The 16052-nt window shown below is 48.0% G+C and overlaps 4 protein-coding genes across 4 annotated transcripts; 2 read left to right on the top strand and 2 right to left on the bottom strand.

The window, feature by feature from the left end:
* Positions 1–7808: 7808 nt before the first annotated feature.
* On the top strand, positions 7809–8465 carry TGAM01_v205307 (hypothetical protein; the record flags this gene model as incomplete). The annotated part of the gene is made up of 1 exon (XM_018803306.1): positions 7809–8465. One exon carries the CDS (start codon positions 7809–7811, stop codon positions 8463–8465), a length of 657 nt encoding a protein of 218 aa, XP_018663344.1.
* A 184-nt stretch (positions 8466–8649) lies between these two features.
* TGAM01_v205306 (hypothetical protein) lies at positions 8650–10122 on the bottom strand (the record flags this gene model as incomplete). Its single annotated transcript, XM_018803307.1, has 3 exons — positions 8650–9513; positions 9582–9840; positions 9902–10122. 3 exons carry the CDS (start codon positions 10120–10122, stop codon positions 8650–8652), a joined length of 1344 nt encoding a protein of 447 aa, XP_018663345.1.
* Positions 10123–12276: 2154 nt separating this feature from the next.
* On the top strand, positions 12277–14379 carry TGAM01_v205305 (hypothetical protein; the record flags this gene model as incomplete). The annotated part of the gene is made up of 2 exons (XM_024549617.1): positions 12277–12511; positions 12572–14379. The coding sequence occupies 2 exons, from the start codon at positions 12277–12279 to the stop codon at positions 14377–14379; spliced, it is 2043 nt and encodes a 680-aa protein (XP_024405650.1).
* Positions 14380–14455: 76 nt separating this feature from the next.
* Positions 14456–15607, bottom strand: TGAM01_v205304 (hypothetical protein; the record flags this gene model as incomplete). Its single annotated transcript, XM_018803309.1, has 2 exons — positions 14456–15238; positions 15503–15607. 2 exons carry the CDS (start codon positions 15605–15607, stop codon positions 14456–14458), a joined length of 888 nt encoding a protein of 295 aa, XP_018663347.1.
* Positions 15608–16052: the final 445 nt, after the last annotated feature.

Below are 16052 nucleotides of genomic sequence, written 5' to 3'. Positions count from 1 at the left end.
AGAACCTTTTTCAACCAGGTCCCCAGCTCTCGGAGCCCATGCCCATTCTATATATACATGCCTGCTCTTGCACAAGCTTCTTTTCCGGGGTACGGCACGGCAACGAGCCACTACACTACCGCAAAGTAGAAATTTCTATCAAAGCGGACTTAGGGTCCGCTAAGCCCTCTTCCTTCGTCGTACTTGTACACGGTCCCCGTTCACGTCCACGTAGTCCACCCCCTTGGACAAGTCCTCTGTATGTGAACGAGCCTCGAATCGACCCGCTTCCCTTGGGTGTAAGTGCGTTGGAGCCCATCTCTCGTCCTCTCTGTCTCGGACACTTAATCTCCAAAGTCCGCCCAGCCTAACGGAAAAGCCAAGATTTGATTGCTGACACAATGGGAATTAAGCTCACGGCGTATGAGCCAGATTGCTGGATCTGGTTGGCCGCCCTAGTTTGGCGCAGGGCGGAACGACCGAGTGGGAACTGGACTGGAACCACATGTTGCTTTCGTATGGGACTTTAGCGTTTCTGAATGGCGGCTCTGCTTTGTTGACTTTGGCGATTCGAGACAAAACGCCCGCTTGCTGGTACTTTGGGCCTCCGGACAGCAGCAAGAGCCCGAAGGAATATGCAGCTATTCAGAGCCAAATGGCTCGTGTCCAGGTGGCGATTACGTGCAGGCAGGATGCAATGGTGTTGTGTACATGTACATGCGTAAAGAAAGCATCATTGATTGCCATCCCTACCTACACTGGACACGTATTCGCTGCAGGATAGGTACATGGCAACAGTATGTATACAAAAAAGATCTACACTGGCTTCTCAAGGAGCACAAACAGATAGTACTAGGCCTATAATCGCAGGGAGATGAACGCAGCGTCTAACCGCGAGTCAAGAGCGGCCAACAAAAAGCAACGTCCAGTTGAGGCAACAGGGGAGAGGATATCGCTGGAAAAGGCTTATCCCGCTACCAAGATCACGGACACGCGCTAAGCCGCTAGCAGGATCCTGGCTTTGCCCCGATCAGGCATCGCGACAGCCGCTAAGTGAGTCACTAGCCGAACCAAGCAAGAAAATTTCTGCAGTTTTCAACGAGTACAAGAAGGTTTGCCGTGACTGTGCAGCGTGTGACAAGTACCTACTTTTTCACGCCCGTCATCAACTTTGTAGATTTGATCCTGCTTCATCCTTCGCTCGGTAAAAGGCCCCGTCGCTGATTATCTCTCACCGCATCTCAAGATGGCGAAAGCGTTAGGTATCAATTTGGCTTGTTGACCTCAGCAGTCGTCTCAACCAACCGGAACGTTTGCGGATGAAATGTTACGCCGAGTGCGCCAGTCCACTATCAAAACCCATTCCAGTAGCGTTATCTCGTCAATCTGCATACACGTACCTACGCAAAGTGGCCGGCACGTTTCTCTCCTCCCCAGCTAAATTAAACTCTTTTATTTCCGGGCCACGCCACGAGCAAGATTGGAACCGCCCTCGGTGGCGTCTTAGCGGTCCCTTTTTTTGTGGTGACCTCTGCTTTTTCATGCGCTATGGCGCGTAGTGCTGCCGTAGTGCGAGAAGGTTTGTCAGCCTCTGCCGCTGCTAGCTGGCGGACTTTTGAAATGTCCGCCATTGCGACAACTTAATCGCCCTATTAGATGGAGGAATAGGCTACTTGCTAATGAAGATGCGGGTGTTTGAGCTTCAACTCCGATATTGGCGTGGATTTGGGGTTTTGAAACGTGAATATCTGCGTTCGAGACGCGAACCTTAATTCCGTAGAATGAGGAGTTCCGCAAGGCTTCGGGAAATTAATAATGACAAGTCTGCGGAAATCATTTGTATTGGTGACGACGAAGCAGCGGGCTTAGATTTAACAAGTCGTCAACAAATGATATGTCTTTCATTGCATGGTATAGTGTTGCAGATTTCAAAGCATCTAAGGATGGGATTGTTCCGACCACATGGCGATCTTGAATTCCTTCAGAACAGATCATCTAATCCGCACGTACGGATCCCGTCAAAACAAGAAACCCAACAATCGACAACCACATGTAGACGGCTAACAGCATGAGGCTACTGTAACATCCCCAGCGACAACCGCCTCCCTCCGCATTCCGTGTCGTAATCAGCTCATAACAACTCACCGCACACGACAATATGTGACCTGACAAGTAAGCCAAAGACGGACTTTTGTAGAATCACTACTGCTGGTTTCGTAATGAGCACGCAGCTTCTCGGGCTCGGACAGTCGTTAGCCCTCCCGCTAGGACCAACCCTCAAGAAAAAGGGGTGGGCACGGTTATTAAAGAGATCCCGACGAGGCAGTGAATAGCATTTAATCTTCTTTATGGTGCCCTTGTTTGCATTTCAGCCGTTATGTAGACGCTTGGGTGTCTCATACTCTTCACACAATGAACCAGCTTGAGCCACTCCCAACAGCAGCTGATACTCCTGATCAGAAAGAGTCACGCTTGTTTGCAGCAATAGCGTGTATACATACTGTTCCAAAGCAACTGTAACTTTAGGGAAACACTACTATAATTAGAACTTTCCTCAAAGCGTCAAAGTAACTGCCCTTGTTCGTGGTGGCTATAAGTATCTTATCTCCGTATCTCCCTGCCTTCAAGGAGCTCTCTCATATGCCCAGGCAAGACCTTCATAGGAATCCAAAAGGTGAATGTATCTATTCTACAAAACGCATTAACTGAACAAGCAGCGCAATATCAAAGTCAATTAGAATTCTGAGTGCGAGATTACTTGCAGATTCAAAGTTAGCTGGTTTCGAGATGTATCGGAAGACAGATGAATATTCTTAATCTCAAAGGACGGTTTGTTTCTTCAAGGATGTTATACGTAGGCACAAAAAAACTCAGGATATCGCTCCACTCTTCATTTGCCTAGTCATACTACACTTCAGGCACTCTCGCCCATCGTAGCATCAATGGTCTTATCGGCATACACCAGAGAGTTTAAGGCAGATATCGAAGTATATCGCTGGCTTCTTGAGAATTGATGATTGTCAAAAAGTAAAACTGTGAAGAGAGTTCCATGTTTGCCGGTGTAATTCTCTCCGCCTATGCCGCGAGAAACATTCAAATAGCCATGTTTCTCTCTCTCTCTCTCTCTCTCTCTCTCTCTCTCTCTCTCTCTCTCTCTCTCTCTCTTTATACTCTCTCTCCCTCTCATTATACCTCGTTTGCCAACAGGGTTAGGCCTTGCGAACTCACGATTGCAGGTCTCAGCAGCTCCATATGGAATCGTCTCGCTTTAGTTTGCATTGGTGTAAGTCCACCTCGTGCCACTCTCTCATGCCTTCCTTCTACAAACATATGAGCCTGAGACTGTCGATTCTGACAGTCTTACTTTTTGTTAATAAGCCCGCCAAATTGCCGCCAAGGATATATGTGTATGAAATTATCTGGCGTATCCTCATATCCACTAGGTACCTAAAGTACCTACCTAAGCAACATGTGGGACACTAGGTGCCCAGGTGGAAACAAATGAACCAGGAGGGAGAAAGTAAAGCGTGCGAAACATCTCGACAATTATAAACAACCTTGCAATGGGGTAAAGGAAGAAGGGAGCAGCAGCGAGGGTGAGACAAAATGTGGCTAAGTGATAAGTCAATCCCTGCGTACTATGCTCAAACTGTCCGACCAAAAAGAGAAGCAGGACGCTGCAAACTGGAGCTGTGGTCGTATAGACAGTTGCACATCTCCAAAAGATCAATTCGATTGTCGATGGGAAAGGGAAGTTCCACGCAACAACATGTATTCCGCCGAACAGAGCCGCACTGATAGACACAACAACTAAAACAACCCTGACTTCCCTCTTCCCAGCTTTTCCATTATCCAACGTATTATCCACGCTAATCGGCGCACCATGGAATTGACTTTGTTTGATAGAGATTCCCAAATGCCTGAGAAAATACTTGAACAGGTATTTGAAAAATCTGGTACTATCTTTCAGACCTGTTTTGTTATATAGCTGACTACTGTCGTGTAGCGAGATAGTTTGAGTGACGCTGACGCGCTGCGGTTTTTCCCAGTAGAGAATGTACGTAAGAATTGCGCAGACAGCAAAGGCTACAACAGCTACCTCGAGAGGCGAAACGGGTAGCTTTCTCATGACTCGTGCGATGATTTGAATTATAGACCACACGATCTGGCCGAGCGCAATTGATTTTCCAAGAATATCGCCTTTGGACTTGTCCTTGATTTCTGCTTCTGCTATGTCAGGCAGCTTTGTAATGTGCTTTCTTTTTCGAAGTTGGAGAAATTCCTCGCCGGTAAGGTGGTACGGATCATGATAAATGGTTTTGTTCGCCAATGGGTTTCGTACGACGAAACCTCCCATGTTTGCATAATAGCTGTGAGTTAAACTCCAAGTTTCTTCTTCTCCCAAGTACAAGTTCTTCATTCTTTTGAAAATACTCCGTGCCGCAATCAGTTCGTTGCAAGCTGCAACAACCAACAATTCAGGAGCAATGCTAGTCCATAACATCCGCAGGGTGCTTCTATAAAATCCTTTCAATCCCCATTTGGCGTTTTTCCATGCAGGGCATGCCCGTGCACGCCATCCCTTTAGCGTCGAGGCATGGTCATCGACGTCTTGTTGTTGTTGCTGTTCGGGAAGATTGGGATGCTGGACGCTCCAAGTGCAAGCGAAGATCGTGAAGAGGGAGCTCCATAGAATGTCGAGAGTTCCACGGGTATTAGGAGATGACACAAAGTTCGACGTAGTATCAGGGGCAGAACAGTTTGTTTCGAATATCGTGTAAGCTTGAACGAGTGAAAAGAGACATATGATGATAAATTGGTTTGGCCATCGTGATAATGCCATTTGTGAAAAATTAAGATTTTCAACGTTGAGAAAATGAATGCTGTATACACTCTAGTTGAAATCTGGTATGATCTAGATTTATGTGTCGACGATGAAGGGGTAAATTTGAAGAAGAGAGGGGTATTTAAAGACATAGGAGTGCTCTTTCGAGTATACATCGCGACATGCAAAGTCGAGTTCTAATTATAGGGGATATTATTCAATAATAAATGTCTCATTGGTCTACCTCATTACTTCGGTGAGGAAGAGAAGAAGTATGGTTGCAATTATACAAGGATATCAGGCTCTCTCCAAATCGATTGGCTCTATCTACATGCAGTGACTGGAATTCGAGGGGGGGGGAGCAACCAACTCATCTTACTTACAACATACGCCTATCTACCTTGCGAGAATATGCAGTGCATTACTACCCAGGTGAGGCGGAGTATTTTCGTGTTGTTCTTTCTGCTCCCCTACAAGCCACTACAATTGTTGTATCGCTCCGCAATACCCAAAGAGTAACAAGGCAAAAGTGAGGGTATCTTGCGAGCATCGAACAAATCATCCGCCCCGCGTTGATACCGGTGGCACACACCAAAGTAGCACGAATCTCCCTGCTAACATCGTGCACCCAGACGTTGCATATAAACCACTTGGAAAGTACTCCGTAGGGCCTATTTAACAGAGTCATTCGCATCCGTCAAATTGAAGAGACCGGTATCCTAAAACTGGACGGAAGTGCTATTCCTTGCATCTGATGATGGGAGCTTGACCCGTAACTTTAGATAGGAGGGAGAATAGGGAGATATTCAAATGGCTACACAAAGTACACTACGTCGGGGCAAGGCAACAAGGACAGTATAACACTCACGAGCAGGGGAAGGATTTGTGCAACATGTAGCCCGCCAACTAATTGGTGATCTGCCCCCTCATTTCAACACAAGATGCCGTGACAGTCTACCTCCTACGGCTAATCATAGCAGTGAAATAATAGGCAGCTAGGAGCCATCTATCGCACGATAGGACCAGTTCATGCTGTCGTACTTACGCAGATTCATTTACAGTGCCCGCCTGTCGTTATATGCGCAGTACTATTCGCCGGGCAGCTACCGCACCAGCCCCCGGTCTACGTGATACTTCAAAGAGGGGCATCCTCGTACCAACGACCAAGGAGATAGGTAAACTTCGAAAATAGATTAGGTATCACGTATACTATTGATAACATAAGCTGCCGCTACTAGTTTGCTCACAGATCTCGAACAAAGGACTCGACTTTCATAGCGAACCTCTGTAAGCGATGTGTTTCTTTTGTAAATACACAGAAGATAGTCTATGAGAAAGCAAAACAGAACTCTATCGCAGATTCTACAAGCCAAGAGGTTGACTGAATTGATCCAACAGACTCTCGCCAGTTCGACTCTGGCTGTGGATCTTAATAACCAAATACGCATCTTGTTGAACACACATATACCGTTTGATCTCCCAAACCCGACGAAACATGTAGATACGTTTGCATTATCACATATCAAAATTATAGAAACCACATAAGATTTACCATGGCTTGACCTCATAACTCGACTCTGGCTGTGGGCTTCTTGCAGAGGCGACTCCAAAGCATCGCGATGTACACAGCCTACCCGGGAGCTTTCTACCTTAGGTATCTTAACTCGCTTTTCCTATTATAGAATAGTATTTAATGAATCGTATCTGGAATTAAACAAGGCATATTACCCCCTACCTTTGGACTTACTGTCGAGATATGCGAGTCAACACGTAGTAGTACTTACGTGGGAACAATTAATACTACTTACAAATCCAAAAGGCTTCACACATATCCCTGTGACCTCCTCCTGGCTTGTGGGCCAAGCCGCCACGAATAGCACGTCATATCCCCTATTGCTGCACTCATCGTAATATTGATCCAATACCTCAAGACTCGCGTATCAGTGGCGGTCGATTCCATCCATGGCACCCTGCGTAGTATTTATCAGAAGCAAAAGTCAACCATCACCCACAGCCTTCTTTTCCGCCCCCGAGATCACAGCCACGTTGCCAAGAGCCTAGAGACGCAGCTAAGAAGTTTGACGCTCCAAGGTCGCATCTTCACTGCACGCTACTGCCATATCCTCATGCTTTAGTACTAGGTAGTTTTCTCCTCTGGACCAAGGCGCTGGATGCTACCCAAGGATCGCAACTTCTATCTTGAAGCTGCACACTTAGCTCGCCTTATCAGCGAGCGCAATCGCGACCGTTTTGCGGTGTGATGTAGCCACGAGAGAAAACGTGTTTCATCTATAAATAAACAGTTATGATGCAGATATCCACCAGCCGTTCCTTGGTTCTGTTGGTTCTGGCTGGCCTGTGCAGCGTGATGGGTCTATAAACTGCCGAGAGGGCGTCATCTCAGATGGCCAAACGCATGCAGATCGTTAAATCGGGCCATCGGTTTCAACGCTGCAACATCTGTCCGAATGTGTGTGTGAGAGAGTTCGAGAGAGCCATTTAGTGTTAGCGGATCCGCCATTCGGTGACAGCAGCTTTTAGCACATCTCCATATAAATCCCGTGTGCGGGATGGGTCCAGGCCAGGCTAGCAGCTAGCATGAATGTTGATGTCATTCCTCGCTGTATCTTTGCATCGCCAAAGCCAATTCGGGTTACATGGTGCAGCATTTAAAGTGCTGATAGGGACAGAACATGTCCATATTCACTGGATATATCATGTGGCTCGGACCTGTGAAGACCGTGGCTGCGAATAAGAAGCCAGGGGAGCGCCAGCATCACGTCACTCGCTGTAATCGTAACGCTCAAAGGCAAATTCACACCGTTCGGCCACGATCCATGCCTCCGCGTACACTGTAGCCACCGACAGCATCGTGTCCTCAAATCGCATATAAGTCGGGCCTTGCGTTGCGCCGTCCGCCGTACGTCCATCATATACGTTCACCATATACGTCCACCAAGAACTGAAGTGTGTCCTCATCACCATAAAAACAACATACGCACTCATGGAAGACCCTCCTTCATACTACTGCAGCAACTTTGTCAGCAGCCCCACGCCCAGCGAGCAAGAGGAATTCCTCTCACCGACAACTCTCTATGTAGCTGGTCGCTTCATTCACTCGGCTGGCCCCCCCGCGCCGCCACTATACGAGCTCTCTCACTCGGTGGGCTTTCTCAAAGACACAGATCGCAATGTGCGCATAGAGAGGCTGGACTACTCAGTGAAACGGCGAGAAGGCGAGGCCCAGATTGCGGCGCGGAGGAGGCACATTTATGACTTGAAGCATCCCGTACGAGTCACCTGCCCGACATTCCCGTATCATGCAGAGCCCACATCACGGAAGAGTCTCTGTACTTTTGGGCTGGAGAGCTTTCGGCCAAAGAAATTGTCGTCTACCAGGGGCTATCGCATTCGCCGCGCAACACACTCGCTTGATCATCAGTTGGTACGCCGAAATGTTCTCTTTTCAGCTGTTCCCGCCAGGGACAAAGCTGTTCGATATGAATGGAGCGATGCAGAAGGCCAGCTGGTAGCACGAGAGGTGGACATGAGCGATCTGATGACATTAGTGATCAGTGCTATGATGAGTACTGGCGAGAGAGATGCGCTGGTCTCAGCGTGGATGTCAAGGATATGGGCTGAGCTTGCAAAAAAGCAGTGAAGATGGGTTGCGCGAGAGAGTTGATCCGAGTTATACCAGCCAGTGTGGAAGATTGGTGTGAGCAGGCGGACCGGCTAAGCTTTTTCTCTTGGTATGCTCGATGCCGGCGAGCGATGATGATACGAACTGCTTGATGAGAATGATAATGATATAACGACATGAATATTGGTGTAAATAGCGAGTTTTAATATATCTCCCAGAGACTTACTTTTCCATCTTTTGCCCCTGCCGCAATCCAGTGTGCCGTCTTTGCAAGTTGAAGTCTGCGATCCTTGACGCTCATTCCAACTCCTTTCGCCAAGCTCTTTGTTTCCTGCGGCTCAGCCTCAGCCTCAGCCTTAGCCTCAGCCTTTTGAAGTGTTGCGCCATCGAATTCCTTGGCGGTGTTCTCTTCCCACTGCCCGGATAATGGAGCTTTAGTGCTTGCGGGAGCAGCTGAGTCCTCAATAGCAGAAAAGGCCACGGCATAAGCCCCGACTTTGTGCCAGCTCAACACAGCGAGCTCCTTTAGTGTTTTTGTCGAGTATACTCTGATCTTCGAATCCCACCCAGCAGTGGCAAATATCTTCCCGTCGGACCTGACTTTGAGATTTTGCTGGCCAGAATGCTTTGTGTTAACGATTTTGAGTGCGTGCTCCCATTCCTTTAGAGTCTTGCGGCCTGAACCTGTTGCGGAAGAGGCAGACGGAGTGTCAACCACCTCTACTACCCTCTGGTTAGGCTCAAGCCCAATGTCTACCTCTTGCTGAGAAACCGGAACCGGGTGTTTCGCTATCAGGGCATCTGCCGCTGAAGTAAAAAGGTATTCCCGATTGGGATGAATGTCTATAGATAAAACAGGCTGCGTATGGGCTTGGCATCGGTATGTCATCGTCCAAGACCCGTCAGCTTCTAGACGATGCACCGAGACAAATCCGTTTTCAAACGCTGCAGCCAGTGTCAATCTTTCATTGTGGTGTAACAAAGATAGGCTCATGGCCATGCCATTCTGTTGGCCGGGTTTGATAGTGTGGATCCTGCTCTGGTTTGGTAGTGTGTAGATATCGATCTGAGAATCGTCAGCTAAGTACGGCTAGACTTGCCATCGTCAGCATCGCCAATGGTGCGGCTACTTACGGCCTCAGAGGCGAGGGTATTGGGCACAGCGAGATTGACTTCTGCTGTAGACGAGCTGGTTTCAATAGAACCTCCCTGCTTGGGGTCACCGAGACAAGCAGCAAATGAGCAAAAGTTCATTGTGTTCACCTCCAACAAATGAAGGACCCAGGGCTGTGGGCGTGGCATGGGGGTGTCCTCCAGCGGCAATGAGACGCTGAGTCGCTCCTCGTCCTCCTCTTTGACCCTCCACACAATAAGCTTGTGATCACGGCCGTGGCTTGGGTCTTTGGTCAGTAACAACTTTCAACCTCATGCTGCACTGCGTATTGAGAACATACGTGATAATTTTGTCGTTGCCCCACCCTCTTATGCCAAGAATTGCATTTTCATGGGCTCTCCAGACAGCTCGTGGCCGCATAATGGTGAGGTCCCAGAGCACGACCCAGCCCTCCGCATCGCCAGTCGCAAGGCGCTCATTTTGTCTCACGAACGTGGCGGCGTGTACCTGGGCCTTGTGCCCTCGCAATATCGCTTTTGGCGATGGCGTTGATTCAGCCATGATTTTCCCCGCCTTTCAGCCAACACTTGTCAGCTGAGACATTGCTATCCAAGCAAGATGGGATGCATCATTAAAAGGAAAGAAGATCGTCTTGCTGGAAGTTTTATAAAGTGTCAGAAGATGCGTAGTAGCAATGAAAGTCCAAGGTGTATGGAAAATGTTACTAGAGTCACGTGCACTCCCGTATTACCTACACCTTGGTGCAGCAAGCTCTTTGGCACGGCAACTTCTCCAATAGCTTCTACCGCATAACATAACCCGACGTGCTCTTTCAAATCACTGAAATTGAAACAAGAGAGATGTTAGCCGAGATGCTACAGCACATGGGAAAATGAGACTTGCTCGACACGTGTCATACTTGGACATCGTCATAAGCTTGTGACAGCCAATTTCCGCCTGCTCTTACGCCGTGCCACCATCAAAGTCTCAAGCTTCTACTACCTCGGTGAAGCACCTCTCCTTTCTTTGGTCACAACAAGCGATTATCTTTATCTAATGAGGTACCACTGTCACAAAGTGTTGCATAATGTTGTCGTATTACTGCCTGTTCCACCTGAGACATGCATGTGAATTTGGGCTGATTATCGGTTTTCGTGCTACCGGAACTGGCCCTCAAGGTGACCCTAGACTACCTGAATACTCTCCTTGCTTCCAGGCCTTACATGGACACCACTCATTCCTTAGTAGAGGACTTCCCTTGTGTTGAATCTTGTTGGTTCTGAACACCTCATTTGCTGATGGTTGACTCTTTTTTAGTAAGCCAACGCCACGCGGTTTCAGCAGAGCAGTCCAGTGGATGGAATTCATGCGTATACATTAAGATGTATAAATGACCTACCCAGATGACGCAATTACATCCTCGCCTCTCAATATCTCGATTTGAGATGCTACAAACATAGGCCCAAATAAAGACGGGCACTAACAGGGAGCTTAATGGGTGGGGGAGCGGACCAGTCACAGACATCGTGCTGTTGCTCGACCTTTGTGATGTTTCGGAAGAAGCCGTAGGATGTGTGACAGGCACTTTATTATTGCTTATCGGTGCGTCTGATGAGCTCATGGATCACTGGTCAACGATTTCAATAGTACCGCAGTCGATGGCTCTACGGGCAACTGAAGCATGTGCCAACTCCACAAAACTACAATATTTCCTGCCACAATATGCATAGCTTGAGTTGATGGGCTGATCTATGTGGGAAGGAAGAAGCTAACCCTTGTTTGTAATGCTAGTCACGCTCTCTCAGCCTGCAGCGCTATGTAGACCAATATTATGTGCCTGACATGCTAAGCTGGAGCCTTGCTGGGGCGCCATGGGTATCCCACGCCAATTTGCCACATCCCTTGAGACTATCAGGGGCAAGGCTTGGCTTCCTTAGCAGCTACGCTTCGGTCTATTGACACGAAACACATAGGCGGCAAGGCCTTCAGAGCATATGAGCTGAGGTCTCGGATATGGCCCCAAGTTGCTCAGGGCTCCTGTAATTTAGAGGGCATGCCACATCTGTGCTCAGTATTACAAGACTAAGGGACAGATCTATGACTGCCGGCTTATTACACTCGTTCTCTGTCGCATAAGCAAAACAGGTACCGATATACTTGTATCACGTTAAGACACCACTGTAGTCTAACTGGATTTAGGAGTGGGAGCATTTAGCAGCTACAAGACTATTTTCCCATCAATCACTCACCGCATCCTTCCTTCAGAACACAGAACATGGCTACTACTCATGTTATTGACTACCTACTCGAATCTACCTTTTGAATCGCAATATACGGATGCTCTATAGATAGCAAACCGCAAGCTCAAAGCGAGATACATACATGCCACCATTTTGACTCTGTTCCCGAAAACTGAGAGACGAACATACATACCCTTCAAATAGCAACATCATTTATTCGTATCTCGGCTACCGATACACCTGGATCCGAAATAAGCAGCAGGCATGGCGATTATTTCTTGCAAGATAATCCTAGCCTTATTCTATCAATAGGTCATCAAAGACCAACAAGCCAATTTAACATATGTATTTTTTTTTTTGCAGTTGATTTAGCATTTCGTTGTCGAGTTGATGGCCAATAATTTGTGTTGGCTCTACAAATTTGAGCATGCATGCGGACTCTTCCGATATAAGCCGATTTATTACATTAGCAACAATGATCAAACCGTACCAAGAATCGCTGCAGAGCTCCAAGTACTCCAGAAAGTCGAAACGGGTGCGCACCGGCTGCCTGACCTGCAGAGACCGGCATCTCAAATGTGATGAATCGACGCCGTCCTGCCAAAATTGCGAAAGGGGGAGACGAACGTGTTTACGCGGAATCAGATTAAATTTCACAAATATTACAATCCATGAATCGTCTAATTTTATTCCAGTTGTTCTCCATAATAGTATGACTTTGTACTTCAATCTATGGAGATGGGAATTCCACGCTAATATGTTGCTGTTAGATATAGTTACGATCAGAGACGAATCTCGCCAAATCGCCTCGGAGTATCAAAACGGGCTTATCAGATATGTAGACGCTGAAAGTAGCCAGTATATAGAATGTAGCGCGGTGGCTCGAACGCAAACCCCAATTTCCGACCATGGATCCTCTAGTTCTATCCTACAGGGACATGTCTGGCACATCTACATATCACCCGAGAGCTCGAATAAGGCGAGGAGCATATATAGCGATAGCTTGATTCTTCAAGCTACCGAGTGGCGCAAAGGAGCTACAGTCGACTCAGGACCAATGAGTCTGTCCGAAGTCGAAGATCGGTCAAATATCAGTGTAAGTATCGAAGACGACAGTGCTACCAATGCAGATGCTACAGGCCCTTCTGCTTTCGAGCGAGAGTTTCTCGACTCGCCTGAGCACGTGGAGTATATGCAAATATACGTTCATGAGATTGCTATTTGGATGGACTCATTCAATAAAGGAAAGCACTTTGGAGAGTGCCTGCCATATCGAGCGCTGGATTCTCCCCTGCTGCTTTACTCTCTGCTGGCTTGTGGTGTTAGACGTCTATCACATCGCCAGCCAGATTTGAGCAGCAGAGCCACAGCCTATTACAGCACAGCAAATATGCAGCTATTCCGCTATCGAGAGAATCCAGAGCGTAACATCGAAGAATGTTCCGTTGCAGCAACTATTTTAAAACTCTATAACATCATGTTTAAAGAGAGACCGGAGACTGGCGGCCACAGTCTTGCGGTGCTCAACTCTATCATTGGCGAAAGCCAGTGGACTGCGGAGAGCGACGGCATCGGATCGGCATGTTTCTGGTTAAACGCCTACTTGGACGTCTTGGGGAGCCTGGAAACAGGCTGTCATTTGTCATTTGGCGGATGGAATATGGAATTGGGCTTTCCCAGCGACGGAAACGAAGTCATGGCCCAAGGAGACGAGGAATTATGGGCGCAGAAAATGCTGTTTATCCTGGCCAAGGTGGCAAGCTACAGACTGCATGTGCTGTCATTTACGGAGATGGATCCGAGGGAAAACAGGACTTTGGAAAATCATATCCCGGAATGGAAGCAGCTGAAGCAGCTCTGTGTGGAGTGGAGCGATGCATGTCCGAGGAACTTGCGCCCATTGGGATATATGCAGCCCAATCAAATGGAAAGCGATTCTGTGTTTCCGAAAGCATGGGCACCCAAACAAGAAGCGATGTTCTGTCGTCTTTTATATCACACTGCACAAAGCATACTTACCCAGACACATCCCATGGAGCAGACAATGGTATCGGATGAGATAAGCTGGCTTCAGCTACACCATGCCCGTGAAGTATGTGGGATTGTCGCGCATACGGACGACAAGTATCTCGGGCCGGTGTACACACAGGCATTCTTGCTCGCGTCGGTCGTTTTAACGGATCACAAAGAGCAAATGGAAGTCTTGGACATTTTACAGAGGATGAAGAGTCAGATGGTATATTCGCAGCCAGGTGCCGAGGAGCATCTCAAGGCCACTTGGGGATGGGAGACTATAGGACCGGCCATGCCGCTGAGATATGATCAATGCCATGAGCCAGATGCTCAGATGGGCCCTACTCCTATGCACGCATCGGATATCTCAGCGGTTGTTTCGCCCCAGCGATCATCGCCGCCAGTAAGCGGTACGTATACCCCGATGTCGATGCCACGAACAGATAATCTGTTGCAGCAGCATGGTCCTTCAGCGGCCCCGTTTGACCAAGCCCAGCAATATGGTTATAGCACTTGGCGAGATAGCAACCCATACACGCAACCGTTCTATCCTCCTAATCGTTGAAAATTCTCAAGGCGCTCATGCTTGCTGGTCATATTAATTGGTAGGTGGTACTCTATTAATCAAGGGTGGTCTCTTGTCATGATGATGGCCCGCCTTGTGAGAAATTCATACTATATCCTCCCGTCTTTTCATCCTTGACCATCTGGAAATTATTGGTGCTCAGGCCAAAAGGTTTGAGAAGGCTATCGCCGAGACCACGCAGTTTCCCCCACATTTCCGACATCTCGGCCTCTTGAGCAGCCTTTGTTCGCGGTGGCAGGACCTTGAGTTGTGTTCGAACGGTACGCTGGTCCGCGGGCGTCAGGCCAGGCATCTGAGAGAGAGCGCGATAGTCATCTTCAGCACCGGCGAGGTTGGACCAGCCTCCGGCTTCAGAACGGGCGCGTGCGCGTCGGAGTAAGGCTTTTGTGCGGATACGCAGAATGTCGGCTTTGCGGGTCTCTAGTGCTGCCTGCTCGGGAGTCGGTTCGGGGGGAGCCATGGGTGCAGCTCGCTCTGCTCCGGAGCTGATTATTTCTTCTTCGACATCATCATCCCCATCAAGTTTGCCATTCGTCTTTTCATCTTTGGTATCTGGTTTGGTGTCCTCGAGTTCGTCTTTTGGCACAAGTTGCTCTTCGCCTTCGACTTTTGTCAAGCTGTCAATGGCATCTGTTGCGGCCTTTATAGCTTCAGTCCATTGTTCGACTTGCAAATGGCACGCAGAAATGTTGCTCTGAATCACTGCACGTTCGTAGTGAAGGTAGTTGGGGCACGAGGCGATGGCGTCGTCGTATCTAGAGAGGGCGTTGTGGTAGTCTTTGGAGGCGAAGAGGGAGTTGGCATCGGCCTTGATGGCGGCAGATTCCTTGAGGAGGGCCTAGGGTAAGAAGCTTTGGATGAGTATCTTTAAACAATTGCAGAATATTAAGAGAATGTGAAATTGGAATGAGTGTCATTCATGTAAGTGAGTGATGATCTATGTAGCGAGTTTGACAGATGTGAGACGAGTCACAAACTTGAATAGGACATCTAAAAGAGCGAGCTCAGGAGACAATACTCTTTTTACATGAGAATAAGGGGCGTGTAGTAAGATGGAGTAAAGATAAAAGCGATATATGATGTTCCGGCAGTTATTACTTACTGCTTCTTCCTCTGGAGGGAATCTCAAGACTTCCGGTTCATCATTAGGCTTCTCATCTTGAGGTGCTTCTTTTGTGTTTTCTGAAGCCTTTTCTTTGTCACTCATGTTGTGAGTTGCGTATCGCTTTGTACTGTGCAGCGGCAATTAGCGACCGGAGCGAGATGCAGTATCAAGTGTCTGTGATGATGAAGCATCGTCCACCGAGCTACGAAGCTCGGAAATGTGGCATGTGAGGCGATTATGTCAGCATAGCGCAATCTAGTGGGGAAATCCGTATGCGCAGCTCTGTAACAATTTCTGCTAACATTGAATTCAAAACATAATAAAGTGGCGTTCTAGCGGTTAAATATACAGCAAATATACACAAACCAAATTCTATCAAGTAACTTTCAACTCTTTCAGCCTGCAAGCATCAATCCTCGGAAGCAGCCGAAATACGGCATCGCCTTTGCGAGTCACTCACCGAACCCCCCCAGCGCAAACTGCCCCGCCCCCACTTCGGCCATTGAAGCGTTTTCGATACTTGGAACTCCCGATCTCCAACGGGAAA

The sequence above is a fragment of the Trichoderma gamsii genome (genome assembly GCF_001481775.2).
Source record: "Trichoderma gamsii strain T6085 chromosome Unknown Scaffold_16.2, whole genome shotgun sequence".
NCBI classification, from domain to species: domain Eukaryota; kingdom Fungi; phylum Ascomycota; class Sordariomycetes; order Hypocreales; family Hypocreaceae; genus Trichoderma; species Trichoderma gamsii.
Note: the sequence above shows the minus strand (reverse complement) of the source record. Positions and strands in the feature narration are given on the sequence as shown.